Raw genomic sequence first — 27,991 nt, 5'->3', positions numbered from 1 at the left:
CGCGTCACTCCCTTAGTCTCCGCCAATCGCACCGCGCCATCCTGTAGCCCCGCCCCCAGGCCCACACGAGCAGTTCTGCAGCCGGGGCTGCGGGCGCAGGAGCCGCAACCGCGCGAGGATGGACGTTGCGGCCGGCGGCTTCTCGGAGGGGCAGTTCCTGGAGGCCTGCGCCGAGCTCCAGCAGCTCGCGCTGGCCGGGGCCGACTGGCAGCTGCTGGTGGAGACCCTGGGCATCAGCATTTACCGGCTTCTGGACCAGGTAGCGGCGGCCGCCCGTGGAGTGGACCGCGGGGCTGCAGCCGCGGAAGTGGGGCCGGGGCGGGGCTCGCGGGGCTGGGAGGAGCGAGCGCGGGGCGGAGCCTGCGGGTGGGAGGACTTGGGAACTCGGCCTCAAGGCTGAGACTCCAGGAGGAGGTGGCTTGATGTAGCGGTATATCAGGGTCTGATTCCTAAGCCCATGCGCTTGTCTGCACAGGACATGAAATCCCATCCCAGCCAGCAGGTGCCAGTGGCGGCTGGGGGTGGGGGCTGGGGGGTGGGGGGCGAAAACAGATGGAAAAGAGAACTTTTCAGAGACTGCATGTACGTGTGTGTGTGTGTGTGTGTGTGTGTGTTGCTCAGACACAACCTACTATCCCCACCAGCCATTTTACTGATTTCTGATGCTGTCCTTCCTTGTAAGTCGCCCTTAGGAACTTCAGTCTGAGACTTCAGGGAGAAGGATTAACTAAAAGGGTAGGAGGAATGAAGTCGGTTATTAAAAAGTTCCTGAAGAGACGAGGAACCAGGTAGCCATCCAGGTGGTGGAATCATTGCTTGGCAAGTGGGTTAAAAGTCACCTGTAGGCAAGGTAAGTGAATTTTCCTGGCAGAGGACTAGAGTATTACAGTGTAGAGCAGGGGGGAGCTCTGATTTAACCACTGGTTACTGGAACTGTGGAACATGCTCATTTGAACACTTAGAAATTAATAGAGGAGAGCCTTTTATAATCTAGAACAGATGCTGGAAGTTGGTGAGCTGTCATAGCTGCTTTTCTATGTATAAAGTGGCTACATTTTGTTTGGCATCATTGGTAGCCATCATTAGCGTCATACTGTGGTATTCTGCCCTAGGCTTCTGACATGTCAGGATGTTAAGTTCCTGATGATAATTATCAGCCTGGTGCTGATCTTGTTTATCCCTTCAGTTAAAACTTTAGGGAATGCAAGGAACTTTAAGGGATTGTTTTGTGTTTTCACTCTGTTCTCAAATGCATGGAGAGGAAGATGTGTCCCTCTACTGCATGTGTCATTTGCCACTCAGCAAACTGAAAGTCTGCTGACCACAGGACCATTGGTTATAACAAGATGAACAAGAAGCCCATAGACTAGAACAGGCAGAACTAATTTCCTAGTGTAACTTCAACTGCTTGGTCATGTTTTCAGATAAAATACTTTTCTCTTCTTCCTGATTATTCCATTTTCATTACCAGCCACATCCAGAAATTTGCTAAGTTTTGTTGATTTGATGACTCACTCAGACACATCTGACATCTATATGTTTCCCTTCTCTTTTCTCTCTTTTACATTTGCCACACTGGGTGTACCTCTCACCTAGAAGTTGCCATGACCTCTCCACTGGTTTCTCCAGCTCCCTGGCCCCCTCATCCTACACATCACAACCCAGTCAAGTACCTGAAAGTGATCATGTCACTCTCCTTTCAGTACCATTGTTGATTGCAGAGCTAATGCTAATAACCTTCGTGATAGCTGGCACATTCCATGCTTTATGTTCCAGGCTGTTTCAGTGCTTTGCAGACATTGACTTACTCAACCCTCACACCAGCCCTAATGTACGGTGCTATGATTATCACCTTTTTACCTATATGGAAATGAGTATGTGAAAAGGTGAAGCTGATTATTCAAGACTGGTACCAGGACTCAGCTCAGTGGCTATATACAGACTGTGCCTTAAACATGTGCCTGCATTACCTCTCTTAGAGAAGACATGCCAAATGCTGCCAGGTCAGCTGCATTGAACTAGTTTGGTTTCAGTTCACATTTCTGCCTTTATCTCCCACTCCTCATCCACACCTCCTGTCCTTTGTACTACACAGACCATTCCACCTCCTCTACCTCCCCGTTTGCTCTTTTGCTTTTGTACTTTGTGCCTTTCTCCTACTGAATCTGCTACCTGACACAGCCCGGCTATACCTCTGAGAAAGCAGCAGTCATAGGCACTCTGTTTGCATAATGAACAGGTAAATTATTCAGTCGAAGATGCTGTGCATTATCAAGGACGTGTGCTCTGTATGAGATGGTGTGCTCCCTAAGGGGAGGCACTGTGCTCGTATATTTATTTCTGAATGAATAGAACTTGCTGACTGAGTGTATGACATGTCAGGTGTGTGTGTCAGAGCATGTGACATGAGTGAACAGGAAACTGGTGAGATCCCTGTCACAAAGAACTCACTCCTCATCTTTTCTGCTATCACAGAGTCATAGCAAGCCTGAACTCAGAAGGACCTTAGCGAGTCTCAGGGCAGCTCCCTGTTTAATAAAGTGGAGACTGACAGAGAAAACAGTTCTGTTGAATGGAAGGCTTAGGGGCAGAACGGTAACCCAGAGGTTCCTATGCTAAGTCAGGTCTTCCTTTGCTATGCTATTCCTTGCCTTTATTTTCGGAGATGCTTTGCACTTAGTAGTCATGCAATAATTTTCCAATCTGCTGTCATATTAGCGCTGTCATTCCTTATCTACTTGCTACTTCTTTCCAGTTGTAACTTCTCATGTAGGTTTGAGTTGGCATTGCCTCAAAATTTGTAGAATACATACCCTGTTCATTTTCCATCATATTTTGGGGGAGAGGAACATTTTTCTTCCATAATCCTTTTACATCTTCTTTTACATCTTATATTTTGCTTGTGGTTTTTTGTTTTTGTTTTTTGCTTTTTTTTTTTTGCTAATTCTGCAACAGTCCATGAAAGTGTTCCATTTCAATGTCTGATGAGGTAAGCACCTGTTTCTTGAATTTCTCTTTTTTCTCCCTTGTCTTAGAGAACAGAGTTGCTCCATAGGTAATCTGACACTGATCAGTGCACTGCAATTCAGTTCTGACACTAACCACTCAGCGTTCGTGCAGATCTCAGGAGTCAATCCATCCATAAGGCTGCTCTCACTTTTGACCAACTGGCCACAAATCCGAAGGATTTTTACAACTCCCTTCAAGTTCAGTAATTGGCTAGGAAGACTCACAGAACTGAAGAAAGTGTTTTGCATGTGATTGGTTTTATTGTAAAGGAAATAAGTTAAAAATAGCCAAATGGAGAGCTCCACAAGGTCAGATATAGATCTTCTCTGCCTTCTCCCTATGGAAACAGGACACAGCACCCTCCAGCACCTCCATGGGTTTACCAGCTTGGGAACTTCACCAGACTTTTTTGGGGGTTCCATTACCTTATTGTACATAGTCCACTGTGTTCATAGTCTCTGCCCGAATCCCCTCCTAGAGGTCAGGAAGTTGAGCTAGTATGACATGACTTAACGCCCCAATCAAATCTTGGTCTTTCAGTAACTTGCCCCCTGTCTGAACCAGCCTTGAGCATAAATTCAGGCATGAACCCAGGTGCTCCTAACTAGCAAAGACACTCCTCTTATGGTCAGGTTCCAAGGGTTTTAGAATCTGTGAAAAGAACCAGAGATGAGACCATATAAATTCTTTATCATATAGCAAGCTACTCCTTTTGTAAAAAGATCATACCTTTTTGATTTGGAATTGTACTTACATAACAGATACAGCAATAGCATCAATATAAGTGTGCCTAACATTTGGAGGAATCAGTGTGGGATAGGAATACATTTAAATAAACAACTCATCTGTCCTATAATGCCATTCATATTCTTATGTTATCCTGATCACTCTTTTCTGCCTTGATTTATTTGATCACTTTTGTGATAGATCAATACTTGTGCAAAACTATTTAGTGTAGAAATCAGCTGGTGGGTAGCTAAACCTGCCATTTCCATAGGTATTATGTCCCGAGGAGGCCATAACTCAATTTCTCAATACATCTGATCATTAATATCAGAACAATCACATGACTTGTTTACATTAGACAATTGAATCTTGACAGCACTAGTATCACATCATATCATGATATGGTCATTGTACAATTTGGTTTCATTACAGAATAAGTCAGTAAGGTTTCATTACAGAGGCATTTGTTATGCCTTTGCAACAGATGCAGTCCCTGTCCCTGTGCCAGATATTATTGACAGGCATCATTGCAGCTGGCTGTGGTTTGATTGGCACTGGGCTCCAATTTAATTGAGGACAAAGCCAGTCACGCCTTCTGAGCGCTCAGGCTTGTACTAAATAAGGCTGGTTTCCATTGGGTATTATTAGGTAGCAGGACCTACCTCCCTCTTATAAGGAGGGTGTGAATGGTATTCAAAATAGTTTCTGTCCCTACTAACCATACTATAATATGTCTGTTATTTTACCCCGGTTGGAGATGAAGGTGCCCCTGAGGACCTCTGTAAGTCTGGAGACTCCTGTAGGTGTGCCCCTGAATTCAGTGGTGGGACGCAGGACCACTGCCCCATGGCTACTTTGGTCTCCATCTGTATTGAAATATCAAGCAGCCTTGTTGGATTGGGAACAGCTCTCAGCTAAAATCTTTGCTGGGGCCTACCATTATTCACCATTATTTGCTGCCTCACCCACTTTGCTAATGTGTCATTTTCTTTTCAGGTTGACTCTTGTCCTTGGCCTTCCTCCTAGACGAGAATTCCTTCTAAACTTTAGTTAGTAAATTTTTTCCTCAGAATACCACTTCTCATCAAAAGTGAATTCAGCTCGTCCCACACTGTGCCTTAAACTGCACTATCTCCCCTAAAGCCCTTTTCTGTCTGTGGGCCAGCATGTAATCCACCATGCACCATGCATGTTTTTGCCATTACATGCCTCTTCTTCCCCACCCTCTATAGCCCCAGCCTGTTTATCCACACATGTGTATATGACTTTGGATCTCTGGATCCCTGAATGGGGAGTCACCCAGAAGACCCAGACCCGCTGTCAATTTTGATATTGCTTAATCCTTCAGACTTGCTCCTGGGTGATTCCAGGTCAGGTTTTCATTGTAATTTTTGCCTTTTGGCTGTTTAAATTCCACCTGGGGTAAACTTGTTTGGGTCCTTTTCATATTGGGGACCAATGGGACATCCCAATGATCCACCCAGTTTTTGATATTGCTGCCTTAAGTCCTTTGCTTCAACCTCCTCAATATCCTATTTAATTCATCCTATTTCTTAATAACCATCGAAAGAGTCCACTCTGCTGGAGTGAGCCCTTGGGGCCTCTTCTATGTCTCTTCCCATTCTCTTATCGATTACTCTATTTTCCTTGGCATGTGAGAGACCCATAAGGAGAAACTGAGACAGGTGATCCCATAAAACTTTTTCCCTTGCTCAATTTTTGTTATTAGTAAGATCACATGTGGTGCCCCTGCAAAGGGGGCCTGTTCATCACAGTACTTACCATGACCTGGGAAGGGACATATTTAGTGGATGAATTTCCTGACTATGAAAAAGCCAGTTCAAAGTGGTTTGCATACACAGCATATTAGCTGCTTCATCACTTGGAATATTACTTGGAATTTATAGGATAAGGAGACTCCGACAGTCCCAGTCTCAGGGTTCACAGGCTTTAGGGTACTCTTAACTGTCCATCAGGTGACCATCCCCTTGGGTAACTTGTTTTGTGTCAGCGTGATATAGAGTCATCTGTGATTGGTCCATAGTAGGTTGAATTCTCTATCTCAGTGATGCTGTATCAAAGTTACTACTCAGTGTTTTGAAAAAACAGGTAAGTCTTATGAAAGTCGAAAGGGTTTTAATTTGAAAGAGTCTTAAATGTAATAAATGTGTTTTAAAAGATTGTAGCTCTTTTTAGTAAACAAATAATTCTGAGTCATGCTTTTGGGTGGATGGCAACTTTTCATATGCAATAGTTTTATTCTTTTTCCTTTTCTCTTTTTCTATCACATCATAGAATTTTAGACTTACAAAGCTGCTTTGAAACCATTCTGTCTAGCACCATTATCTTTTCCTTCCACTTTATAAAAAAAATTCTTTGCCTACTCTGTTTCTTTCCTCTTTCCACCTCAGGTTATAATGGCAATTACCTATCTTTCCATGGTGCTTTAATTTACAAAATGATGCCACAAATAAGTTTTCATTTATTTTGTACACAAATCTGGAAGATCCAGATTTTTCAAGTGAGTCAATCAAGACCTCATAACTAGTAACTAGACATGAACCTGTTTAATAAACCCAGTACCAGATGTACAGCTCACTTCAAGGTAGGAGTTGCATTCTCTTTGTGGAAGTGAAGCAAAGTACTCCAAAGCTGCCATGAGTCATTGTGGGAAGAGCCTGGTTTAGCAGGCAAGTAGTCTGGGGTGAGAATCTTTGCCCTGCCCTGCTGCCATTTGTTCATTCGGGAAGTAGTCATCAAACCTCACTACGTGCTTCTGCTCTCTTCAGCACTGGGATAAACAGGAACAGGAATGTGGTTCTTGACCAATGAACCACATTCCTGACAAGAAGAAATCCCTAGTATATAGTGAAATGTCAGATGAAAAATGCTTTGAAGAAAGTAAAATGAGATAAAGGAGTAGAGAGTAGGCAGGGATAGCCAGAGGTGGTGTGGTGTGTTTTAGATACAGGAATCTAGAAAACCCCTCTGCGGAGGTAATGTTTAAGTGAAGATGGAAGGGAAGAGATTGCATCATGCAAATATCTGGAAAAGAAATGCACCAGAGGGAGTTGCTTAAAGCTCAAGCACATTATTATCACCTGGGGAGCTATGATGGCACTGCCAGCCCTACCCTAGATTTCATTGACTGGGGTGAGGCTCGGATGATCCTTTAGAAAAGCTCCCCTGGCATGTAGGGGTTGATTAGTCTATTCTCTTTATATTCGTGCTTCCGCCTCCTCTTTTTTTTTTTTTTTTTAATGAACTCTTCCCAGGAGTTGCAAAGGACCAGACTGGTTTTAAGCCACTGCAGTAGAGGGAACGCTAAGTGCCAAATCTCTAAATCAGGCTGAGCTTGCCTTGTTTTCCCAGCAGAGCCAGAAGAGGGGAAATTGAGGTTGGAGAGTAGTTAGGCAGCAGGTCCTGACTGGGTGATGTCAGTCGGTTTCTTTTCATTTTGACATCTCATCTTCCTTATTTGCAAAGCAAGTAACTTGCCTTTAAGGAGTACTAACCTCTCAACAATCATTGAAGGAAATGAGAAATGGCAGGGTGCTTCTCAACCTTGAGTATGCGTCAGAATCACCTACAGGACCTGGTAAAATTCTGAGCTGAGTCCCCTTCCCCCCATTCTCAGAGTTTCTGCCTCATTGGCTGTGGAATGGGGTGTGAGAGTTTGCATTGTATTTCTTTTTTTTTTTTCCTTTGCATTTTATTTCTAACTAGTTGCAAAATGGTGCTGAAGGTACTGGTCCAGGGGCCATACTTTGAGAACCACCGATGTGTGGGAACCTCTAGCATGGGCTCAGGAGGTTATGAGACAGTGAGAGCTGGGGAATACCCTAGAGATGAGAAGCTGAGAAGTGAAGAAAACTTGAAAGGGGAGGGTGAGAAAAAAAGAGTATCTTGAGGGACAAGCAATGTCCATTGTAAGATTCATTCCCCTGGATTTCTCCGTGGTTGGCTGTTTGGGCTTAAATGTGGTCCCCTGAGCAGATCAGGGAATTTCCTCTGGCAGAGAAGGGCCATGAGTCGCTCACAGAAGCTTCCCGTGATCAGCAGTCCCGTCTCGCTGGGGTCTGGGCTGCGTTCCCATGCCAGTAGACGCTGGGACACTCCAATAGGCAGCATGAAACTTGCACACAGGATTCACATCGGCGATTTAGAGCAAGTGGGCATTGAGCTAAAAAGAGATGACCGAAGGCTTGAATTAGGTTTTTAAAACCAACTGTCTGGTGCTGAGGAGGACTGCCTGCCCTGCCCTAGGGCTGATGACGTGTAGGATGAAGCACAGGCAGTGCTTTCCCAGGGCCTGTTCTGTCTGTGCTGCTGGCTTAGTAAAATGCTCAGCCTGGCATTAGGTGGAGAACTCTGCTGGACTGGGCTGAGAGAAAGTTTAGCCCTTAGGAGAGAAGCACATATTTAAGTCCCGTGAGAACCGATTTACCTGGGTGGCACGTTCCCACCCCAACCCACAGGTGGGGTCAGAATTCCATTGGCATCTTGAGCCTCTCTGCCTTGGTATTAAGTGACCGTGCTGGCCCCTTCTCCTCCCCCATCCTTTCTTCCTCCTCCGAAGGAGAGACTAGTTACTAGCATGACTGGCAGAACAATTGGACCGTGAGTAAGCCACGTTTTATCGACGGGCACGACTGCCGCGTTACAGCTGAGCACGAACAGCAGTGGCCAGCTGCTTACTCCCTCAGGCCCAGTCCTCTGGGCTCATTGCATGTTCTCTCTCTCTCTTCCCCCCTCCCTCCCATTTTCCATTTCCCTGAGCAGACAGGTGTTCAGATGTGTCACAGCCCCAGTGCTCTCTCTCCTCACTGCTCTCTCAGGATGAGGGGGAGCTGGGGTGCAGTAGAGAATGCTGCTCTTGAGGTTTAGATCTGGAGGAATGAGGGGAGAGAGGTGAGCAGGACCCCCCGCTTCTGTCTCCAGGCATAGGCCAGTCTCATGTCATCAGCCTGTCATGCCTTAAATGGGCTTCCTATACATAAACTTCTGATTTTTTTTAATTTTTTTTTATAGAGGCATGTTCTCTCTCTCTCTCTCTCTCTCTCTGTCTCTCTCTCTCCCCCCTCACCCCCCCCCACCCCCCACTGGGTACAGTCAGAAGCGCGGGAGGGTGAGAGAATTCACCAGAGCCAGAGCGGGGAGCAGAGCAGGCAGACTGAAGTACACTGCTGAGGGGAGCAGCGGGCGGCAGGAGAGGTCTGCGCGCCATGTGGGACCCTCCTCCGGTGGCCAGGGAGCAGCCGGGGATGGAACCAGCGCTGCAGAGGCTGCGGGCAGCTTCGCAATCCAGCACTCAACCACTGCGCCACCAGGGAGGCCCCTAAACTTCTGATTTTTATTGGGTCTTAGGTATTGAGAGGAGAGTTGACTTGTTGGACAGGATTGGGACATTCTGCACCCTTGAATACACTATCATGTTCACCTGGGTGAACCAGAGGCTGAATAAGGGGCAATGAGAATGGGGATGGCTGCTGTTTGGTTTTGTAACCTGTTAGCATCAGAATCACCATTACTGTAATGGGAAGAATGCTTTCACTATTAGAGCTCTCTGAAAGTTAGAGTTTTTCTTTTCTAGAGAGAAGTCAACCAGGACCTGAAACCATATAGGGGGTACTGAGATGAGATGTAGTGTAATTTGATAATTGAGCGGAGAACATGGCACATGAGGCAAACTGAGCCTGGTAGCCCGGCTCAGGCTGAGCTGGCCCAAAGTCTAGGTTTCTGAAAGGAGAGAAGCTTCCCCGGTTTGGTCAGCAAGCATTTCATTCGGCTTGATCAGTGGGGAGAAGCAGTTTGACTAATGGTTAGGAGGAATGAGAAGGAATTGCAGTCTGCAGTTGACAACATTTTTTAGGTGCTCAAAGAGGCCAGCAAAACTCTTGAAGTCTTTGGACTCTGCCTTTGTAGGTGTGTTCCTTCGGTATAAGATAAAATGGCTGCTGCAGTGCTATCGTGTCTGCATTCAAAACAGGAAGGCGGCATCAGGATGACCTCTATCCTTTCAGAAGACCAGGGCAGTTATTAGCTGGGCACCCTGCCATATGGGTTCTCTTAGCAAGCAAGAAAGGGTATACCTGGTACACTAAATTTTCTGCTGCTTCTGATAATTGTATCCTGCACATTATTTTGACCGATTCTCTTATTATCAAATGGTTCTTTTACCATCTGAAGTGGATGTCCTATCAATGGAGCATTAGAAAAGTATGTAGTGTGTTTTAATTTAGACAAAAAAATTGAACCATCCTTAAAATTGCTTTTGTAGAGGAGCTTCAGGAAGAGCCAGAAACCTCTTGAATAATGCTGTTTGGAGTCATTAAATACCAGTAAGCTTGGAAACATTTTTGCAACAAATATTACGGAGAATTTATACCTCTAATTTTAAAGGGATCTTACATAGCAAAAATTTAAAAAAATTGTTCAAATCAAGATGTATTTTTTTCTCCTACCAAATTGTACAATCAGTGCACCCAATCCTGGTAAGATATTTCTTTGTTACTCCGGAGAGTATAAATTGGAACATATTTCTTTAAAGTTTATAAAAAGTGCAAAGGGCTTTTAAATGCTAGTCCCCTTGACCCTGAAATTTATCTCTCAGGAGACTTTCCTAATGAAAAATTTAAATTATGGACTGTGTGGATCCATGTGGAAACTAGATTATTCCAGCAACATTTGTATTTGTAAAAATATTTGAAAACAGAAACAGCTTTTAAGAACAATTAAATCAGGTGTGATCTCTTCATGATCTTAACACACTGTTGTTAAAAATGAGAAGACAAACTGTTTACCCCATTTTCCCCATTTTGCAACATAGAGAAATATTTATTTACTTTGAAGAAATGTGTCAAATACTACCAATAAGTATTTGTAGATTATGAAGTTACAGGCCATTTTTGTTATCTTTATTCTTTTTGGCATTTCCTAATTTTCCTATAATTAATATGAATTATTTTTATGATTATACAATATTAACTTAATCTTTTAAAAGTCAAAATAAAAATATGAGTATGCTTGCTAAGATCCTTTTTAAAAAGTAACAGAGAAGTGCTTTGATCTAAGAATTGGGTGGAACTACTTAGCAGCTGATAGATTAGAGAAGGTGTTTTGGGAGCATTTTGTTCCACTGGAGTTCTGGTCTTTCTCAGTTCTGCCACCAAGGGAGTATTTAAAGGAAGTTGTCACAATGGTTCATTCTTCTGTATTCACGTAAATCACATTGTTCTATTTTTCTTTTCCTCGAGGGCTTTCTGTTTTTCTTTTCTGTGACATGTATAGGACTGAGGTCACTAAAGGTTATAACTACATTCAGGAGGGAAAGGGAGCAGGTTTAAGGAAACAGTTTGTCTTAATCTATCCAGTTAAACAAAGTCAAATCATGTAAGGGTGGGGAGAGAGTTATCTCAACACATAATTATCCCCTTTGCTCAGTATGTATAGAGAATTGCACCCAATATTCCTGGACAAGGAGTTAATTGGCTTTCTTCCAAAGTTATTTAAACAAGTATGGCCATTTAGATGTGTAGGGCATGTAAAACTGCACTATCTTTCCAAATGTATATGTATGTGTGAGGTGAGGGCTCCATTTTCTATTTCTCTTTCTAGAAGTTGTTTTTCCTGGGATCTGCCTTTCTACTGGGGCATCCATGGTACAACACATTAGGGGTTCAGATATCCTAGTGTCTCCTTTGCTGGTTGGAAACCCTTGGTATAAAGCCACATATTTTTATATATTTATTTTTTTTAATTTTATATATTTTTTACATCATTTTTCATTTTTGCACAATGTATGCATTTTCATCTTGGTTCTATTCCCCATACAATTCCCACCACCCTTGTTTTGATCCTACTCCCTTCTCCCCTTCCCCTCCCCCCACTCTGGTAGTGTATATGTGGTTTACAGTTGCTTGTGGATTTTGATTTTTGCTTTATTATAATTAGTCTTTTTCCTTATCCCTTATTTAGGTTTTCTAAATTCCTGCTATGAGTGAAACATCTGGTATTTTTCTTTTTCTTTCTGGCTTATTTCACTGAGCATGATCCCTTCCAGCTCCATCCATGTTGCTGCAAATGGCATGAGTTCATCTTTTTTGATTGCTGAGTAATATTCCATAGTGTATATGTACTACATCTTCTTGATCCAGTCATCTATTTTTGGGCATTTGTGTTGTTTCCATAGCTTAGCTATTGTAAATAGTGCTGCTATAAACATAGGGGTGCAGGTGCCCTTTTGAATTAATGTTTCTGTGTCCTTTGGGTAAATACCGAGGAGTGGAATTGCTGGATCAATTGCTCCATCTTTAGCAGATTGAGAAACCTCCACACAGCTCTCCATAGAAAGCCACATATTATTTGAGCTAGAAGATTTTATGAATTCATTTTAATTTTGCATTCAATTATTATTATTACTATTTTTGCCAGGTCTTTTCACATACATCTAAGTTTCCTAAACTGGGGTGTGTTTATCCCTGGGTTATGTCACCTGAACTGGGAGACCTCGGATGCCTCAGATCTCTAGAAAGATTCACCATGTTTAGCCCTTGACTTCATATAAGTCACTGGCATGGTATTTAGGAAGATGGCTTCATTCATGTTCAATTATTCAATAACATTGCATTAGCATGTGAAATGATGAATTCTTCTAAATGCCACGTTTGTTTGCTTTTGCATTGAAATTAGTCTAAGCCATTGGTTTAGTCTTTTTTTTTTTTTTTAAAGATTTTATTTATTCATTTATACAAGCACTGGGTACAGTCAGAAGCGCAGGAGGGTGAGAGAATTCACCAGAGCCAGAGCGGGGAACAGAACAGGCAGAGTGATGAAATACACTGCTGAGGGGAGCAGCGGGCAGCAGGAGAGGTCTGCGCGCCATGTGGAACCCTCGCCTGGTGGCTGGGGATCGAACCGGCGCTGCAGAGCTTCGCAGCCCAGCATTCAACCGCTGCGCCACCAGGGGAGGCCCCATTGGTTTAGTCTTAATCATAGAGCCTTTAGTCAAGGAGAGAGTCAGGAATTATCAGTTGACATTGTGCAGAAAGTGCAATGTCCAATGGGACCATTTCCAGCCCAGAACCCTCATGGGCAAGGATATGCTGGATATGCCTTATATGCCTTCTCGTAAAACAAGGAAATTCTCTTGTTATGCTTGGGAATCTAGACATGGTCTCTTTCTGAATAAAAGGGACTTTGATTTGAAACCAGTATTTCTTTCCCCAGTTGACCTTTTATACAAAAGTCCTTTACATAAAGAAAAACAAGAAGCAGTTGTTGAAAAATTCTGTCTTGGTGTTGATAAAACAATCTGTTAGGATTCCGTGAGCCCCATGGGTCTCTAAAATAGTAACCTCTTCCCAGAATGTGAGCTGCCTGCATCATCCTGCTTGGATCACCTCAAATCAAAAGTAGATCTCTTGATTACCCCACAGCACACAAATCTAAGTTTCTGTCTTGGGAAATGCAGGTCCTTATATCCTGGCTGTGGAGACAAAGGGTCTAAGAGTTAATCTCAGTGCTTTACCTTCTCTTTCCCTACAGCCAACCTGTCAGCAGTTCCTGTTGATATTACTACCAGATACATCCCTAAATCACTGCCCCCTCTCCTTCCCTGTTATTTCCATATTCAAATCACTGTCATCTCTCATTGGTCATTTCACTGGCTCCTTGCTCCCCTATAATATGTTATTGGCGCCCAAGCAGCCAGCCAGAATCATCTTTCTTTTTTAAATAAATTTTATTTTTATATTCCCCATACAATTGCACCCCCCTATTTTGACCCCATTCCCTCCCCTACCCACCCCCCACCCCCCCACAGAGTGTCTCTGGTTCATAGTTTTTTGTTGGTTTTGATTTTCACTTTCTTCTAGTTATTCATTTTCCTGGTTCCTTATTTAAGTTTTCTAGATTCCTGCTATGAGTGAGACCATCCAGTATTTTTCTTTTTTTAAAGTTGTTTCCTGATTTAATGTCATCCTGTTTGAATTCATTGATTGGTTTTTCCATAGCAGTCAGAACAAAATTGTTAGCCATCACCCTGGTTGACAAAGGCCTTTGGGGCCTGGACACCACTATCTGTTTGATCCCACTTCCTGCAATTCCCCCTCCCCCAATCCTTGGTCCTCTGGCCCTGTGGGCTTTCTGTTCTTTGATGCCAACCATTAACCCAACGGTCTTTCCCCCACCAGAGATGGACTTTTGTCATCTCCCCATGGCTGGCTCCTTCCAATATTTAGAACAAGGTGTACAGAGCAATGTTACTCGTGTAGAAACCTTTCCTGACCCCCTGATTATAGTGACTCCTCCACTACCCCACAGGCACCGTTTATCTCATGAACTTTCTTACGGCCTCTTTAAAGGATCTGAGTAACCTTTATGGTCCTCACCACCATCAGTGCCTATGGCCAGATATAAGCTCAAGAGAGCAGGCACCTCATCCAGCCCCTCTTCACTGTTGTACCGCCAGGACCATAGAGGAGTTGCTCAATAAATGGTGTTGCATGAATCTCGTGCTCAGCTGCTTTTTATATGCTGCAGAATCCAGCTTTCCCTCAATTTGTATATCAATAGGTGGTTTCTGCCTGTTCTGTTTTTACAGCAGTCTGGACTTTATGAGTATAAAGTCTTTGGTGTTCTGGAAGATTGCCCACCAACTCTACTGGCAGATGTCTATATGGACTTAGACTATAGGAAAAAATGGGACCAGTATGTTAAAGGTGAGAGAGATATATGATTTAAAAAAAATCAATTACAATGTAGGATCTATTGTTATTTGCTCAAATCAGTAAAAAGCAGAAGCTTAATTTCTCCTATAGTATGTTACATTTTTAAATTTGGCATAAATACTTTTAATATTAGGTCGAAATAGTCCTTCAATTTTCCTAGAACTTTCTCCCTGTATGCTCTTTGATCTACTCTCCAGTTTGCTGGGAGGGCTACTTTGTTCTCACTGCAAAGTTGGTTGTCATCCTATATACCTAGGTGGTCATGGAAGGCTTCTTGGAGGAGGTGGTATCCAAGCTGTTTTGGAAATTGAATGAAAATTTTCTGAATGACAAGAATGCATGTTAGGAGGTTTAGAGGGTGAAGGGATCTCAGACTCAGGGAGTAGCATGAATTAAATCAGGAAAGCATGAAGCAGCAAGAAATGATCAGAAACTGAACAGTTCAGCGTAGTTGGGGTAGCAGAATCTAGAGCGAGGGTAGAAGGAGCGTCCAGGTCCCCAAGGGCCCATCATGACCACCAAGCTATGGAGTTACCCTGTAATTTACCCTGTAAGTGATGGAGAATTATGGAAGGCATTAAATAGGGGTCCTCCTGCCTCTTGGAGCTGGCAGGGACCTCTGCCATCTCAGTCACAGTGGAATGCAACTGGCCAAAGGGCTCATAAACTCTGAAAGATCCCTATGGAAGTCAGGAGACTCTTGGTTGCAAATAACAAAAAGATAACTAATGCCAGTATTGGAAAAAGGAAAAAAAAGTTTATTGTTTCATAGCATTGAAAAGTCCATGAGTCTAGCTTCCAGGACAGCTGCTTCTAATACTTATCCTCCATCTAAACTGTTTTTGTCTGACCTAATTCTCGGACTGATTTTATGTTATAACAAAGATGGCCATGAGGCTTATAGTCTGACCATTTAAATAGCCTAGGAGGAACAAGAACAGAATTCCCACTGTCCTTCTGATAGCAGCCAGAGGCCCAGGATGGGCTCTCATCAGCTTACCATGAATCTTGCTTACTTCTGGTGCACATATGTCATGGCTTGAGATCACCTGGAGTTTTCAAATACCTGTCCCATCTGGGAGGATTTGTGATGCTCACATATCCAAGGGGAAAGCCAGGCATTCTCTGTCCCAGCCTTTCTAGCCCCTTTCCATTCAGTCATGGAATATAGATGTTGCTAATAAATGTGCATATGGCTTCCATTTGGAAAATAGCAACATCAAGAAGCACGCAGCATGCAGAATCCTTTTTCCAGTGACAGTCACAGCTAAGGCATCTTAGCCCAGCCTGAGTTGCATTCGGCCTTAGCAGTTTGTGCTATGGTGTCTGATCCAGCGACAACCAGAGTTGGGTTTCTCTGATGTTGTAAACCTGACTCTGGTGGTCTTGGATATCTGTGCCTTCCCTGGGAGTCTTCACTAAACCACTTAGCTGGAGTCACCAGCTAAGACCCTGCACCATCCCTGAACCAATCACCATGGCCATGTCTTGCTCATTTTCCCAGCCCCGAAATGAATACCAAGTCAGTCCTCCTTAAACAACATACTCAAGAAGAGGAAGGAAGATGCTCTGAAGGAAAATTGAGATGCTGTGCTGAGACCCTTCTTAGGCCAGTGCTGAGCATGCAAAAGAGACAGCTGTCAACTCCTGTCTTCCATTCCAGGGCTGTCTTCAGCCTTCGGTGACACCCACAGGCTGGCAAGCTTTGTAACACACAGCCTGCTTCTATTAGATTTTCTTTCAAAAATTGGACTAAACAATACATTTCTCCTATCAGCATCTCTTCAATGGACGCTGTTGGCTACTTCAACTGTCTTGGTTCTTTGACTGCTCCCAGTCGTCAGAAGCTCACTGTACAGCTTGGTGTTGAGGGTGCACGTTATGAAATTCCTTTACCATCAATCTTCATCCAAAAGTTGGCTGCTGTTGCACACACTAGCACGATGAAGGAAATTTGGTCAAAGTAGCTGTGGTCTAGTGGAAAGAAACATGGGAGAGAAGGAAGAAAGTTAGGGTTAGCCACAGTGATGCTATTTTCCAGGATCTAGGAAGCCCACTGTCTAGCTCCCTCTCTGAAACCTTCATTTCCCACCTGAGTACGCTGGACAAGGTGATTCAGCTCCCAGGCTAGCCGTAATGTGTCAAGGAAATCTAGAGGGAAAAAGAAGCAACACTATTGATACTCTAGTGACATCTGGCGGTTACCTTGATTTTAAAACCTCTGAAAATTTATTTTGGGATGCCTGGTTTTGTCACATTACATTCTGTTCTGAGAAACTTGTTTGTACTATATGACAGACATATTTTTTGGGGTTCTTTTGTTTTTACTGTATTTATATATCTGCTGCACTGTGCTTCTGGGCGATGCGCTTTCAATGGTAATGAGTCTGCCTGCTTTTTTCTAGAATTCTGTGCCTTATGAGTTAGTGATCTGTCATGTCCTAGAGGTCGTTGTACCTAGGCTTTTAGTTCATGGGAGGTAAAGAGGTTTCTAGATGTGTTAACTTCTTTTGCTCTCTTTAGAACTGTATGAGAAAGAATGCAACGGAGAGACCGTCATCTACTGGGAAGTGAAGTACCCTTTCCCCATGTCCAACCGAGATGTATCCTTTCCCCGGGGACACCATTTCTTGGCTTTCCAAGTGTTTCTGTGCCCGCAGCCATCAACCGGTGGTCTTCCAGCAAGCATGGACAACATTGTCTTGGATTCTTGCAGAAGCGTCTGCTAACATTGTGGCTTGTGTGGCTTGCGGAGATGCGAGTGTGATTCGAGGCCTGACCACATGGAGTGCCTATGACTGTGATCACTGGGAGCAGCTCCCCCTTTCCTGAGAAGTTTTATAAAACTTTGAAATTGTTGGGCCTCAGAAATGGGGACCTGCAAAGAATCCTCGTAATGAGTGTTTAATACACTCTCAATCTAGAAAGTGGGGAATCAAAGGCATAAAATGGCCGAGAGGAGTGGCAGAGGGGGGACTAGAACTCAGACCCCTGCATTTCCAGCTCTCCCAATTCTTCCGTTTCAGTTGACCCTATGAATGGGGGATGTGCTTCTTCCCTCCATTTCCTCATTTGTGTAGTGAAGTCACTGGTGGAACGTGGGGAGCTTTAGTTAACATTCTGAGGGGCGAAGAAGCCCTGTGGAGAAAGCCTGGGAGGTGAGATGAGAATTTGCTGGGTGGCCAAGGTGGGGGTAGGTGACTGACGGGTCCCCTTCCCTTCATTGTCCTCTGCCAGTGCAGCCACTTAGTGCTCTGTCACACAGTGAATCACCTTATCAGACCCTTTGAACAAAGGGCCTAGCAGACTTAAAAACAAAGCTTGGAAGCTGAACTAGGCGATCACTGGGGTCCTTCTAGCTCTGACTTTCTTTATGTCTGTATGTTCCCAAATAATGATTCTCTAGAGAGAGGGAATGTGTGGTGTGTTTTGTGTGCATTATTTGTGTCTGCTTTTGTATCTACAGGTATTTGTCTGCCCTAGCCCCCAACTAGGTAATAAATCCCTTAGGGTTTATTTCTTGACAGAATTCCCCCATGCTACTAGGTAGTTTGTATTTATGGCATGCATTTCCACAAATTGTTGATTCCTTGATCTCATTAATTTTGTGTGGTTTTCTCTTATCCTGCCAACATCTTGGTAAGGTAGAGAGCACCACCCGTTTCACACCTAAGTCAGCTAAAGGGGAGTTCAGGACTTAGCTAAGTTCACACAGCTAGTTGGTGGAAGAAACAGATTTGGGCTCTGGGTCCAGCTGTCTCCAGGGACAGTGATCTTGTCTTGGGCACCTCCCAGTGACACTGCTGGGTGGGTATCCTCAGGAGTGGACATCTGAGGCTATGAGTTCTATTTATGACTTTCCACTGCCATGCAGTTCCACAGTGAGTTATATATGCACACGTGTCTCTCCAACAAGGACTGTTCAATTCTCGAGAAGAGAGAATAGTGCAGTGGAAAAGATTACTTTTGGAGTGAGCGATCCTAGGTTGAGTGTGTATTCCTTCCCTGGTTTGCTGTGTGACCTTTTAAAAGGCCTTCCCTTCTCTGTGCCTAAACTGGAGGTCCTGAACTGGTGGTGGGCTATGTGCCACACTGAGCCTTGCAGCCCTTCAAAGACATGTGCCAAATTTAAATCAATCTATCAAGTTAAGTTTTTCCTCAGTGGAATGGTAGGTGCTTCTATCACATAAGTTGCGGAGAGAATGGAGCAATATTTGCTGTGAGGAGAAAGTAAAAGGCTTGAGATAGAGGAAAGCCATACCCAAGAACATCATTTCTTCCCGGAAACATTTGAAAACTTCACCCACCAGTACAAAGAGAGTGGGGGCAATAGACCACCCAGTGTCCAGGCAGCCCTGCAGGGTGCTCACGGGAAGGGTGGGTCATCTGTGGGTGCAGCCGACACTCTGAGGCCTCAGGGACTATGATTGTTGCTGTGTTATAGTAAGTGGAATTGTGTTGTTTACTGTGGCTTTTTGATTGTTTTACACTTTTAATTCCTTCTAGTCTGAAACCTGAAGTCATGTCATTTGAAAGTAAAATGAGCACATTAAAGAGTTGAGCCCCGTCTACCAATGACAGTCTAAATGGTTTTGGCAGCCAGATCTGGGTTCAAATTGAGATTCTGTCACTTCAGCTGGACCATGGGATCTTGGGCACATTTCTTCTCTGAGCCTTGATTTTGTCATCTGTAAGATGGGCGTACTTATACAGAACTCACGGGGACTTTGGCAGGGTCAAAATTAAAGCTGTGTGTAAAACAGTTTATTACATGCTAAGGACTCCATGAGTGGTGACTCAGTAAGTGTTACTTAGAATTTAATTATCTTCCCTCGACTAGCACCATGGGCATGCTGGTGGTTCTGGGACTGTCTGCTGAGATGAAAGAGCTTTGTTATTCCTGGTGAACCAGTGTTAACCCAGAGAGGGAATCTGCCTGCTGAGCTTTCAGGTGCTCCTGTGTCTCCTGTGTTCACCACTGGTCTGTGCTCTGCACGTGGAGATCAGTAGTCAGAGCTGGACCAGGACAGGGTCAGACAAAGCAGAATTTACCAAGAGCTTATTCTGCTCCAGACTCCCGCCCCTCTGACCCCTACCAAGCCTGCCTGTTGTGCGCTGTTACTTGCATCTCTTAGATACAGAAACTGAGTCTGAGGTTCAGTAACTCGGGATCAGCCTGCTGCTATGTGACCAGTCCTCTGATAATCTCATAGTACCTTCTACAAGTGGTTTTCCCCGCATGGGTAAAAGCTTAGGGAATCATTCACAGATGGTGAAGGGTAGTTCTAAATTATCATACCAGGTGGTGGGAGGCCCCATTTTGCAGGGCGGGTGAGTAACAGTACAAGGGAGCAGACACCAAGTGGAAGGGACAGACTCATCCACTGTTGCGTCTGACTTGTGGGGCTTCCCTTCTGTCATCTGAAACGCTGCCTTGACTGGTGGATCAGTACGTCTACAAACGGCAGCGGCGAGACCTGGATGTGGAAGGGCGGAAGATCCACGTGATCCTGGCACAGAGCACCTGTGTCCCTCAGCTTACCGAGAAGCCGGGTGTGATTCGAGTGCAGCGGTACAAGCAAAGCCTGGCCATTGAGAGTGATGGCAAGAAGGGGAGCAAAGGTAAAGAGATGGTGCATGTGGGTGCACCGGGCCGGGCAACCCCTGTGGAGGCCATGCTGATGGGAGACATGTAAACTACAAACTTATCTCCTGAAGTCAGAAAGTAGGGGAGGGGACTGAGGTCACCCCTGGAAACTTGGTTAGTGCAAAGTTGTTGCTTAAATCTCACTCAGCCCATTCTTAACGTACCCTTCCATTGTCCCAGTGAAATCAGAATAGCCTGGTGAACCAGACGGTTTAGACAGTCACTTCAGGCTGGTCCTGTGGATACATAGGCCAGGCCTGAGGGTGGGTGAGAGTGCTGCTCAGACCACCTCAGAGGACACAGCTCCTGCTCAGCACTAACCCAGCGGCTCAGTTCCCCTCTGCCTGAGTTGCAGCCCCAGGGAGAAACACTGAGATGGGAATATTCTGGAATGAGTGTGATCTTGCATCTTAAGTAAAACCTGAACCACATAAGTCTTGTTACGAGCTGTCACCTTGATTGTGTCACCTAACTCTTGTGAGTCTGTAGTTTATTGTTTATAAACCTGGGTTCAATTCTACCAATTCTTAGGGATTGTTAGGATAATTAAATGAGAGACTAGATAAGTTACCTAGCACTGGTCAGGTCTTTAATAAATAGCAAAATGTTTGTAAAAATATTTGTATATAAATATTTTGTAAGACAAGGCAGGGGGCCGGGGGGGCGAAAACCCCCTGAATTATGTGTTAGTTTCTCTCTTATTTCTGGGCCTGAATATGAAGGTAGAAGGTTCACAGGGTTTGTTGTATCTTTTTAATGTTTTTCTTCCTTCTGAATTGTCCTTTCTTTCCCCCTCTAGTTTTCATGTATTACTTCGATAACCCGGGTGGCCAAATTCCGTCCTGGCTCATTAACTGGGCTGCCAAGGTGAGATCCGAGGAGGCAGGAGGGGGAAGTGTGTTTGACAAATGTTGACTTAGCCCACGGGGCTGTCAGACTAAAGAGACGCGCTGTCGCAGTCTAATGAGGCTCTTTTATGAAGCAGCTTGGTTGAGTGACTACAGTTAGGTCTGGGGTTGCCAACACCCAGGATGGAGGCTGGGACAAAAGGCAAAGGATTGTTAGCTGGAATGCTAGCCCCTCCCTGCTTAATGCTCCAGGACCCCACCAAGATCACTCTCTGGAACCTTCAGATAATAGCCCGCTCCTTCTGAGAACCCTGATGCCTTGGGCCTCTGCTTGTGGAGGAGAAAGACAGACCGAACTGGCTCAGGAGACCACCAGATGTGTCCACTTGGGGAGGCCTCTACTTTTATTATTTTGTTTTCCTGTGAAAGGAAAGGGAACTGTAGCTTGGGTCACCAGGGACTGCCTAGGAGCCTGGCATCGCAGGGACCATTTAGCCTGCTTTGTGCATGTCCTACTTACTGGCTGGAGAGCTCAACAGAGTCCCTGGGAGAGAGAAAAGCACAAAGGCGTTGAGTCAGACATGTGATTCTGAATCCTGGCCCAGCTTCTGACGATAATCTAGGGAAGCCATCCTTTTTTTTTTTTTTTTCCCCCCTTAAAACTGGAGCTGGATATTAATTACACTGTGGAAAGGGAGTAAAATAAGACAGAGTTTAGGGAAATTCTTGCACAACGTTCAAGTTAGATAATAGAATATTCCACCCCCGGTTCCTGCATCCTTACCATTTTCACATTCTGTAAGGCAAGTCCTTTCTTTCACCTCAGGAAAAATCTCGTAACCCAGCTCAGTCCTGCTTCCTGTGATGTTTTAAAATTGACTGAAATGTCTTCGCTTTGTACTAGTAAAAGCCAAAATATAAAGTAGTGTCTTGCAGCAGAGACCCCGCTGCCAAGTCTGACCTCTGCCCTGGATTTCACCTTCTGTTGACATCAGGTCGGGGGCCCTGTGGTCGTTCATTACTCCCCAAGTCATCTTTGTTTGCTTCTTGCCACCTCTCAGCGTGTCAGGAGTGATTGCCTTGAGGACATAGAGGTGACAGTCTCTTTTGCTTTGCAGAATGGAGTTCCTAACTTCTTGAAAGACATGGGGAAAGCCTGTCAGAGCTACCCCAAGAAGACCTAAGGAAGGGAGTGGGAGCTTTGTGTCCATGGAATGATGTCTCAGAAGTGCCACAACCCCCCACGCTCAGCCTTCCTTTCATTCTTTCGTCTTCAGAGGCCTGCACCTACAGCACGTCGCCGCTGAGCCTGTGTGCCAGGCGCTTCCTTTCCCACTCTCCCCACCCCAGGACGCACTGCCTTCTTCCACTATTGAATTTGGGTCACATTGGGGAAACCTTTGCTTGTTTATTTTTAAAAAGGGAAGTCCTCCATAGGGAACAGTCATCCCATTGTGCCACAGTAGGGGGATGGGTGGGTGGAGCAGTGACTACAAAATCTAAGGCCGACCTATCCCGGCAAGCTGGCTCCTTCCCAGAATGTGATTTCTTGCAGCCCAGGAGGGGAAGCTAAAAGTTGACTAGCCTCCAGCATGGCCCCTCAGCCCAGCAAGACTGGCAGACACGTGCCAAGTCCATTTGCATTGGGCTCTGATGACTTGATTCAGCTGGGATATGACATGATAAGTCTCTCCCTGGTCTCCTTCTGAAAGATCACCGTTATGCGATCTGTTATGAGACCAAACCATTTTGGAAAACAGTAGGCCTGGCTGAGCATATAATGTGACAGCCATTTTTTTTTTTCTCATTGTATGTTCCTGGGTTTTTCTCTTTCTCATATGTCACTGGGGGAAGGCTTATCCTACCTCACTAGCTCTGCATTTGACTGGAAACAAGACATTAAGGTGACTGGCAGTTAGTGAAAGCAAATATGCTTTGCACACAGCAAACAGATAAAGCAACTTTACGTGCAATGAGATGAATTTCCCTTCTAGAATGTTTGGAAGTGTTGAAGGGATAATAGTTCACAGCCAGCAAAATATTAATTAGTAGCTTGGTTGAACCTATACCCTTTTCTCAGGAATTCTACCTAAGTTGTCTGCCTCTTCCACACTGAGAGATTTCAAGTTTCCTGTTTTCTCCTAAATGTTGGTAAGATGTCCTGTGGCCAAAGGCAGAGCTTTGATAATCTCAGGGAAAATTTTTAGCTACTGTGTATGATGGTACTATACCTTGATGAATGGGCATAGAAATTCAGGACGTAAAGCCAGAGTAGGAAATTTACTGAAATGGGATACCTCAAACTGTGTTTTCTTTCTGGGCATAAAAGTGTAGTCCTACCAAATAAATACAGAGCAACTTATTCTTATCCTGTCTGCAGCTTCCTTCCCACCTTTCATAAGGATGATTTCATTAGGTCACTTTTGTTTGCAAGTCACATCTAATCTAACTCATGGACTTGAACGTAAAACAAGATTTGAAGCTCACTTACATGCAAGGCCACATGTAGGGCAGCCTCAGGTAGGGGTTGATGCAGGTGCTGAAACTGACATTGGAATTCAGCTTTTTTCAAGTATCTTCATTGTTGGGCAATGTTTGGTGGCTGGGTTGCTGCTGCCAGCAAAAAGTAGAAAGGCAGCCTTGCATCTTCCCAACCTCACACTGAGCCAAAAATAAGCATTTCTTTCTAATGCATACCAAATTATCCCATGGACCTTCCCTACCTCAGTCATTGTGCTCGTGTGGATAGAATGATGCAAATAAGTAGATACCTCACACAGTTATCTTCAGTATAGCTTATCAGTAATGTAGCTGGAATTTAAATTTAGATCAACTACATCTAAATGCCTTGTAGAGGTCAAGTTGAAATTTTGTGTATAGCGTCATTGAAACACATGCAATAGGATGATAGTCTTAGCAGCAAGCACTTAGTAGGCAATTGTGTGTGGTGTCCTGCATGCCCTAACTTTTTATCAGTGTGCAAGAATTTGCTCAGAACTCTAAGAATACCGAGAATGAGTTTTAGATGATAGTCAAAAAGAGGTCACAAAGTTTGCTCTAAACTCGTAGTTATGACTTTTTGGCATTTATGCTTCCTCATTTGGAGTAGAAGACTGTCCTAAATAGAACTGAAATTCGGGGTTATATGGGAAGCTGAGAACCTCTGAGTCAGCAGTAGATTCCAAAGGTGCAAAAAAATGCATAGGACGGGTATGTTAGAAGTTGCACCTGGTTCTTCAAGGGGTACCTTTCAGCAGGGGCTAGATGTGTCTTTGGAATTTGAAAGTTATAGCATCATTCCTCTAGCTCTTTGTTTTACTTACTTTTCCTGTGTCTGTCTCTCCAAATAGACAACAAGATCTTTGTGGACAGAAGCAGGTATTTTACTTTGATTATTGGGCCAACCTGAGTGAATGAATGGTTTAGAGAAGATTGACTCATTGGCACACACAGAAGACTAAACCCATCCAGATAGAGGCTGAATTTAATTACATTAAGTAATAATATCCCTTGGTGATTTAATTTAAGGCAAATTATTTCCCAGTTTATTGGTAGTTCTAGATTCTTCAGGTTCCCATGGGTTCTTCGTTGAAATTACAAACATCCTTTCTTTGCTGGTGTGACTTCAGGTTATATTTAATGTTGTGGTAAAGGTGCAGTCTGGACTGAATCCAGCTGAGATTAGTCAGGACTTCAGGATTTCAATGACAAAAGTAGCACTACTGTCAATGCTGTATTTTTTCCACAGGCAAGTTATTCACACTGCATAACAATTTCGAATTAATGGCCACCTTGAAACTGAGGAATTCCAACAGAAGGTCACTTCCCTTGCAAATGTTCCCATTTCACACAGTGAGAGTCCTGGCCCGGTTCCCCAGCTGAGATTCCTCATCTAGATTCCCAGTCTGAAATGCCTGCCCTTCAGTCTTGATTCCCAGCTGGGAAGACAAAACAGGGAGAACCTATTCATTCGGGTCTCACGTTTCTGATAGCAACACTTAGCCACCTCAAAAAATTACAATTAAAGACTTGGAGACATGTATTCACTAAATGTTTCACAAGAGCCTGGTGACTATTTTGGCAAGGGAATAGTCATGGCAATTCCTGGGATGAAGGAGACAGGCTTGGTACCTGCCCTCAAAACACTTTGTTCTGGGAAAGAAGACACAGAGGACAATCTGTTGGCAGGGTGATAAGTTTAGAGAAAGATCAAGGAAAGGGTGCTAGAGGCTGTAAAACTGGGTCACTGACCATGTTGGGGAGGGGTTAGGAAGAACATGGCAGAGTTGGCTGGGTGAAGGTTGGGGGAGAAAACTTGCATATAGAAGGCACCATTTGCATAAAGTCCTCAGAGCAGAAGTCTACCATGTCTGAAGAATTATCAAAGACCAGTATGAATGGAGCAGAGAAGGTATAGGGAAGCAGCTCCTATGTGGCTGAAGGAGAAGGCAGTTGGGCCACTGGGGATCTTGAGAATCAGAGCAAAGATTTTAGAATCTTACCATAACCTGGTAAGATGATTCATTCTTAACAACTACAGTGACCCCCCCAGCCCTACCCCCAGGATACTCCACTATCTCCAGCAGCTCCTCTTACATAAGAAATGTAAGCTGGTCTGCTTTTACCAAAGTGTCTTTTCCTATACTCACCTTAAACTCTAAGAAAAGATATATTTTTTGCTTGAGAAGACATACATTGTATGTTTAGGTTCTCTGAATTTAGAATCAACAAAACAGGAGGGCTTCAGAAAAAATTATATATATTTATACACATTTTTGTGTATGTCTACTTGGATGCACATAATATGTGTTCCATTTCATAAGGTTTAATAATGAAGTGAGAACTGAGCAGTCTGTTCAAGGTCTCTACATGATATACCAGGCCCAGTATTAGGCCGTGGAGGACATGAAAGCAGAATGGATTCTACCATTAGGGAGTCAGCAGGCTGTCGAGGACGGGGAATATGTGTGTAACTTATGTTAATAAGAAAAAATGTGATCACCATCACATGGAAGAAAAACATGTCATATTTTAAGAGTTTGTGGGTAACTGCTAATTTTGCCATGGGGTCTGTTGTCTCTTAGCAAAGTACACAGTGACCAAGCCTCTCTTGTACAGTGTGGCCATGTGGAATGTTCTGCCTAGAGTTGTTTGAGCATGAAAAGTATGTGCCACTTCCAGTTCAAGATGGTAAAAGCTATGAACTGACTTGGTTCTTGTCCAAGAGCTGACTTGGTTCTTGTCCCCTTCACCATGGCTGGGAAATGAGATCTGGAACAATTGCCTTGGGTTCAAAGATGAAAGCCTAAGATTAAGGATCACAAAACAGGCCTACCACCCCTGGATTGTAATGAGAGCAAAATAAACTTTCTTATTTTAGTTACAGCATTTTAAAAATAGCAGCTTGGCCTATACCAACTAATGACCAGTTCACAGGGCAGTATCCTTTTGAACCAGGAGATCAGAAGTATGTAGAGGAACCACTCGCGCTAAATCTGGGTAGGATTTCAGCACAGGCCTATGGGGAGAAGGGCATTACAAATAGAGGCATATGAACAGTGACACATGGGAAATCATGCCATGTTGATGACTTAGCTCAATGTTAGAAAGGCATCAGGAACCAGAGCCGAACCACAGTACTGGGATCTGGGAATAAGAGCATGGAAGCTGGCACTGGAGCAGCGTAGTCTTTCTGATTTTCCAATCTCCAAGTGGATTAGTAGACTTATCATAAGCAGAGTATTTAATATCTCTAGACCTGATGTGCCTTATCAATAAGTTTGAGATAACTTCCTATCTCCCCAAAGACTAGGCTTTAAAAAGTGCCGCCAATCCAGTATCTAGCACATAGTAGGAGTTTCATCACATTAATTCTTTTTCCTTATCTATGAACACTAGGATATCAACAGGTGTGATGGCTAATTTTATGTGTCAACATAACATTGGTCAAACATTATTCTAGGTACGGGTTTGGGGGATTGGTCTGTTTCCTGATCTAATTTTATTTTTTAATTTTAATTTTGGAGGTTACAGTTTTGCTCTTCCCTATGAGCACATGTTCACTCACACTGTGTCTGAGGGGGATTTTTGGATGAGATTAACACTTAAATCAGCCAAGTAAAGCAGATGACCCTGTCTAATGCAAGTGGGCCTCGTCCAGTTAATGGAATACCTCAGTAGATGAAAAAAGGCACCCCTTCCACAAGTAAAAGGCAACTGCTCCTGCCTGACTGCTGACTTTGGAGCTCAGTCTTTTCCTGTCTTCAGACCTGAGCTGAAATCTTCGCTCTTCTTGGATCTTGGGTTGCAACTACACCATCTGCTCTCTTGAGTCTCTGGCTTGCTGATTGTAGTTATTAGGACTTCTCAGCCTACATCATCATGTGAGCCAACCCCTTAAACTAAAAGCTTTCTCTCTCTGCACACACACACACAGTCACACCCTGTTGATTCTGTTTCTAGGGAATCCTGACTAATACAGCAAATCTGTCAGAGTGACTTCTAGAAGTGAAAATTCATGTATCCAGCACCCTCATAGATTAGGTTTTTCCAAATCCATTGAATATCTTACAGGAAAATCAGTCTGTAGTGAACCTTGAAGGCACAAAAATTTGACAAAACTTGGATGGATTTCCTTTGCAGGAAAAAGGAATAACTTGAGATATAACACAGAGGCAGTAGCATGAAAGGAGGTAGGTGTGTGCAATCGGAGGGAGTAGCTGGTGATAGTTCACATTTACTGATTCATTCAATTCCAGGCACAGGTTAAGTCCTTCACTCATGCTAGATCACTTTGTTCGCTTATAAAGTCTCCTTATAAAGCAAGGAGCTCACTGTATATTTCACACATAGAACACAAAGTAATTCAAAATTTTATGTTGAAGGAATGACAGGAGCAACAATTGTAAAGCCCCAGGATCTCAGTTTGACCTCTATGTCACAAAGTGAGGCCCACAAAAAATATACGCTTACTTTTGTGTTTCACCTAATGCTCACCAAAGAATGAATTTTGAGAAAAATACATTTTTTAA

General features: G+C 43.9%; 2 protein-coding genes across 3 annotated transcripts in view; both read left to right on the top strand.

The window, feature by feature from the left end:
• The window catches only part of ANKFN1 (ankyrin repeat and fibronectin type III domain containing 1), a 577,395-nt gene that overhangs the window by 48,224 nt on the left and 501,180 nt on the right, over nt 1–27,991 (top strand). The gene's annotated exons all lie outside the window — the stretch shown is intronic.
• On the top strand, nt 54–27,991 carry PCTP (phosphatidylcholine transfer protein). 2 transcript variants are annotated; one of them, XM_037494947.2, is made up of 6 exons: nt 54–259; nt 14,339–14,456; nt 16,989–17,068; nt 19,916–20,087; nt 20,912–20,979; nt 22,079–27,991. In XM_037494947.2, exons 1-6 carry the CDS (start codon nt 119–121, stop codon nt 22,142–22,144), a joined length of 645 nt encoding a protein of 214 aa, XP_037350844.1. In that variant the 5' UTR covers nt 54–118; the 3' UTR covers nt 22,145–27,991. The 2 variants fall into 2 exon arrangements, with proteins under 2 accessions (XP_037350844.1, XP_037350845.1); XM_037494948.2 differs by lacking the exon at nt 54–259 and adding an exon at nt 370–502.

The sequence above is a fragment of the Talpa occidentalis genome, unplaced genomic scaffold, assembly GCF_014898055.3.
Source record: "Talpa occidentalis isolate TD23 unplaced genomic scaffold, MPIMG_talOcc4v2.1 talOcc4.7, whole genome shotgun sequence".
NCBI classification, from domain to species: domain Eukaryota; kingdom Metazoa; phylum Chordata; class Mammalia; order Eulipotyphla; family Talpidae; genus Talpa; species Talpa occidentalis.
Note: the sequence above shows the minus strand (reverse complement) of the source record. Positions and strands in the feature narration are given on the sequence as shown.

Excerpts from the sequence above, each read along its gene's own strand:
- PCTP (XM_037494947.2), top strand. The coding sequence starts at position 119 with ATGGACGTTGCGGCCGGCGGCTTCTCGGAGGGGCAGTTCCTGGAGGCC. Across the intron at positions 17,069-19,915 it reads TCCCCATGTCCAACCGAGAT|TACGTCTACAAACGGCAGCG; the intron begins GTATCCTTTCCC and ends CTGGTGGATCAG. Across the intron at positions 20,980-22,078 it reads TCATTAACTGGGCTGCCAAG|AATGGAGTTCCTAACTTCTT; the intron begins GTGAGATCCGAG and ends TTTGCTTTGCAG.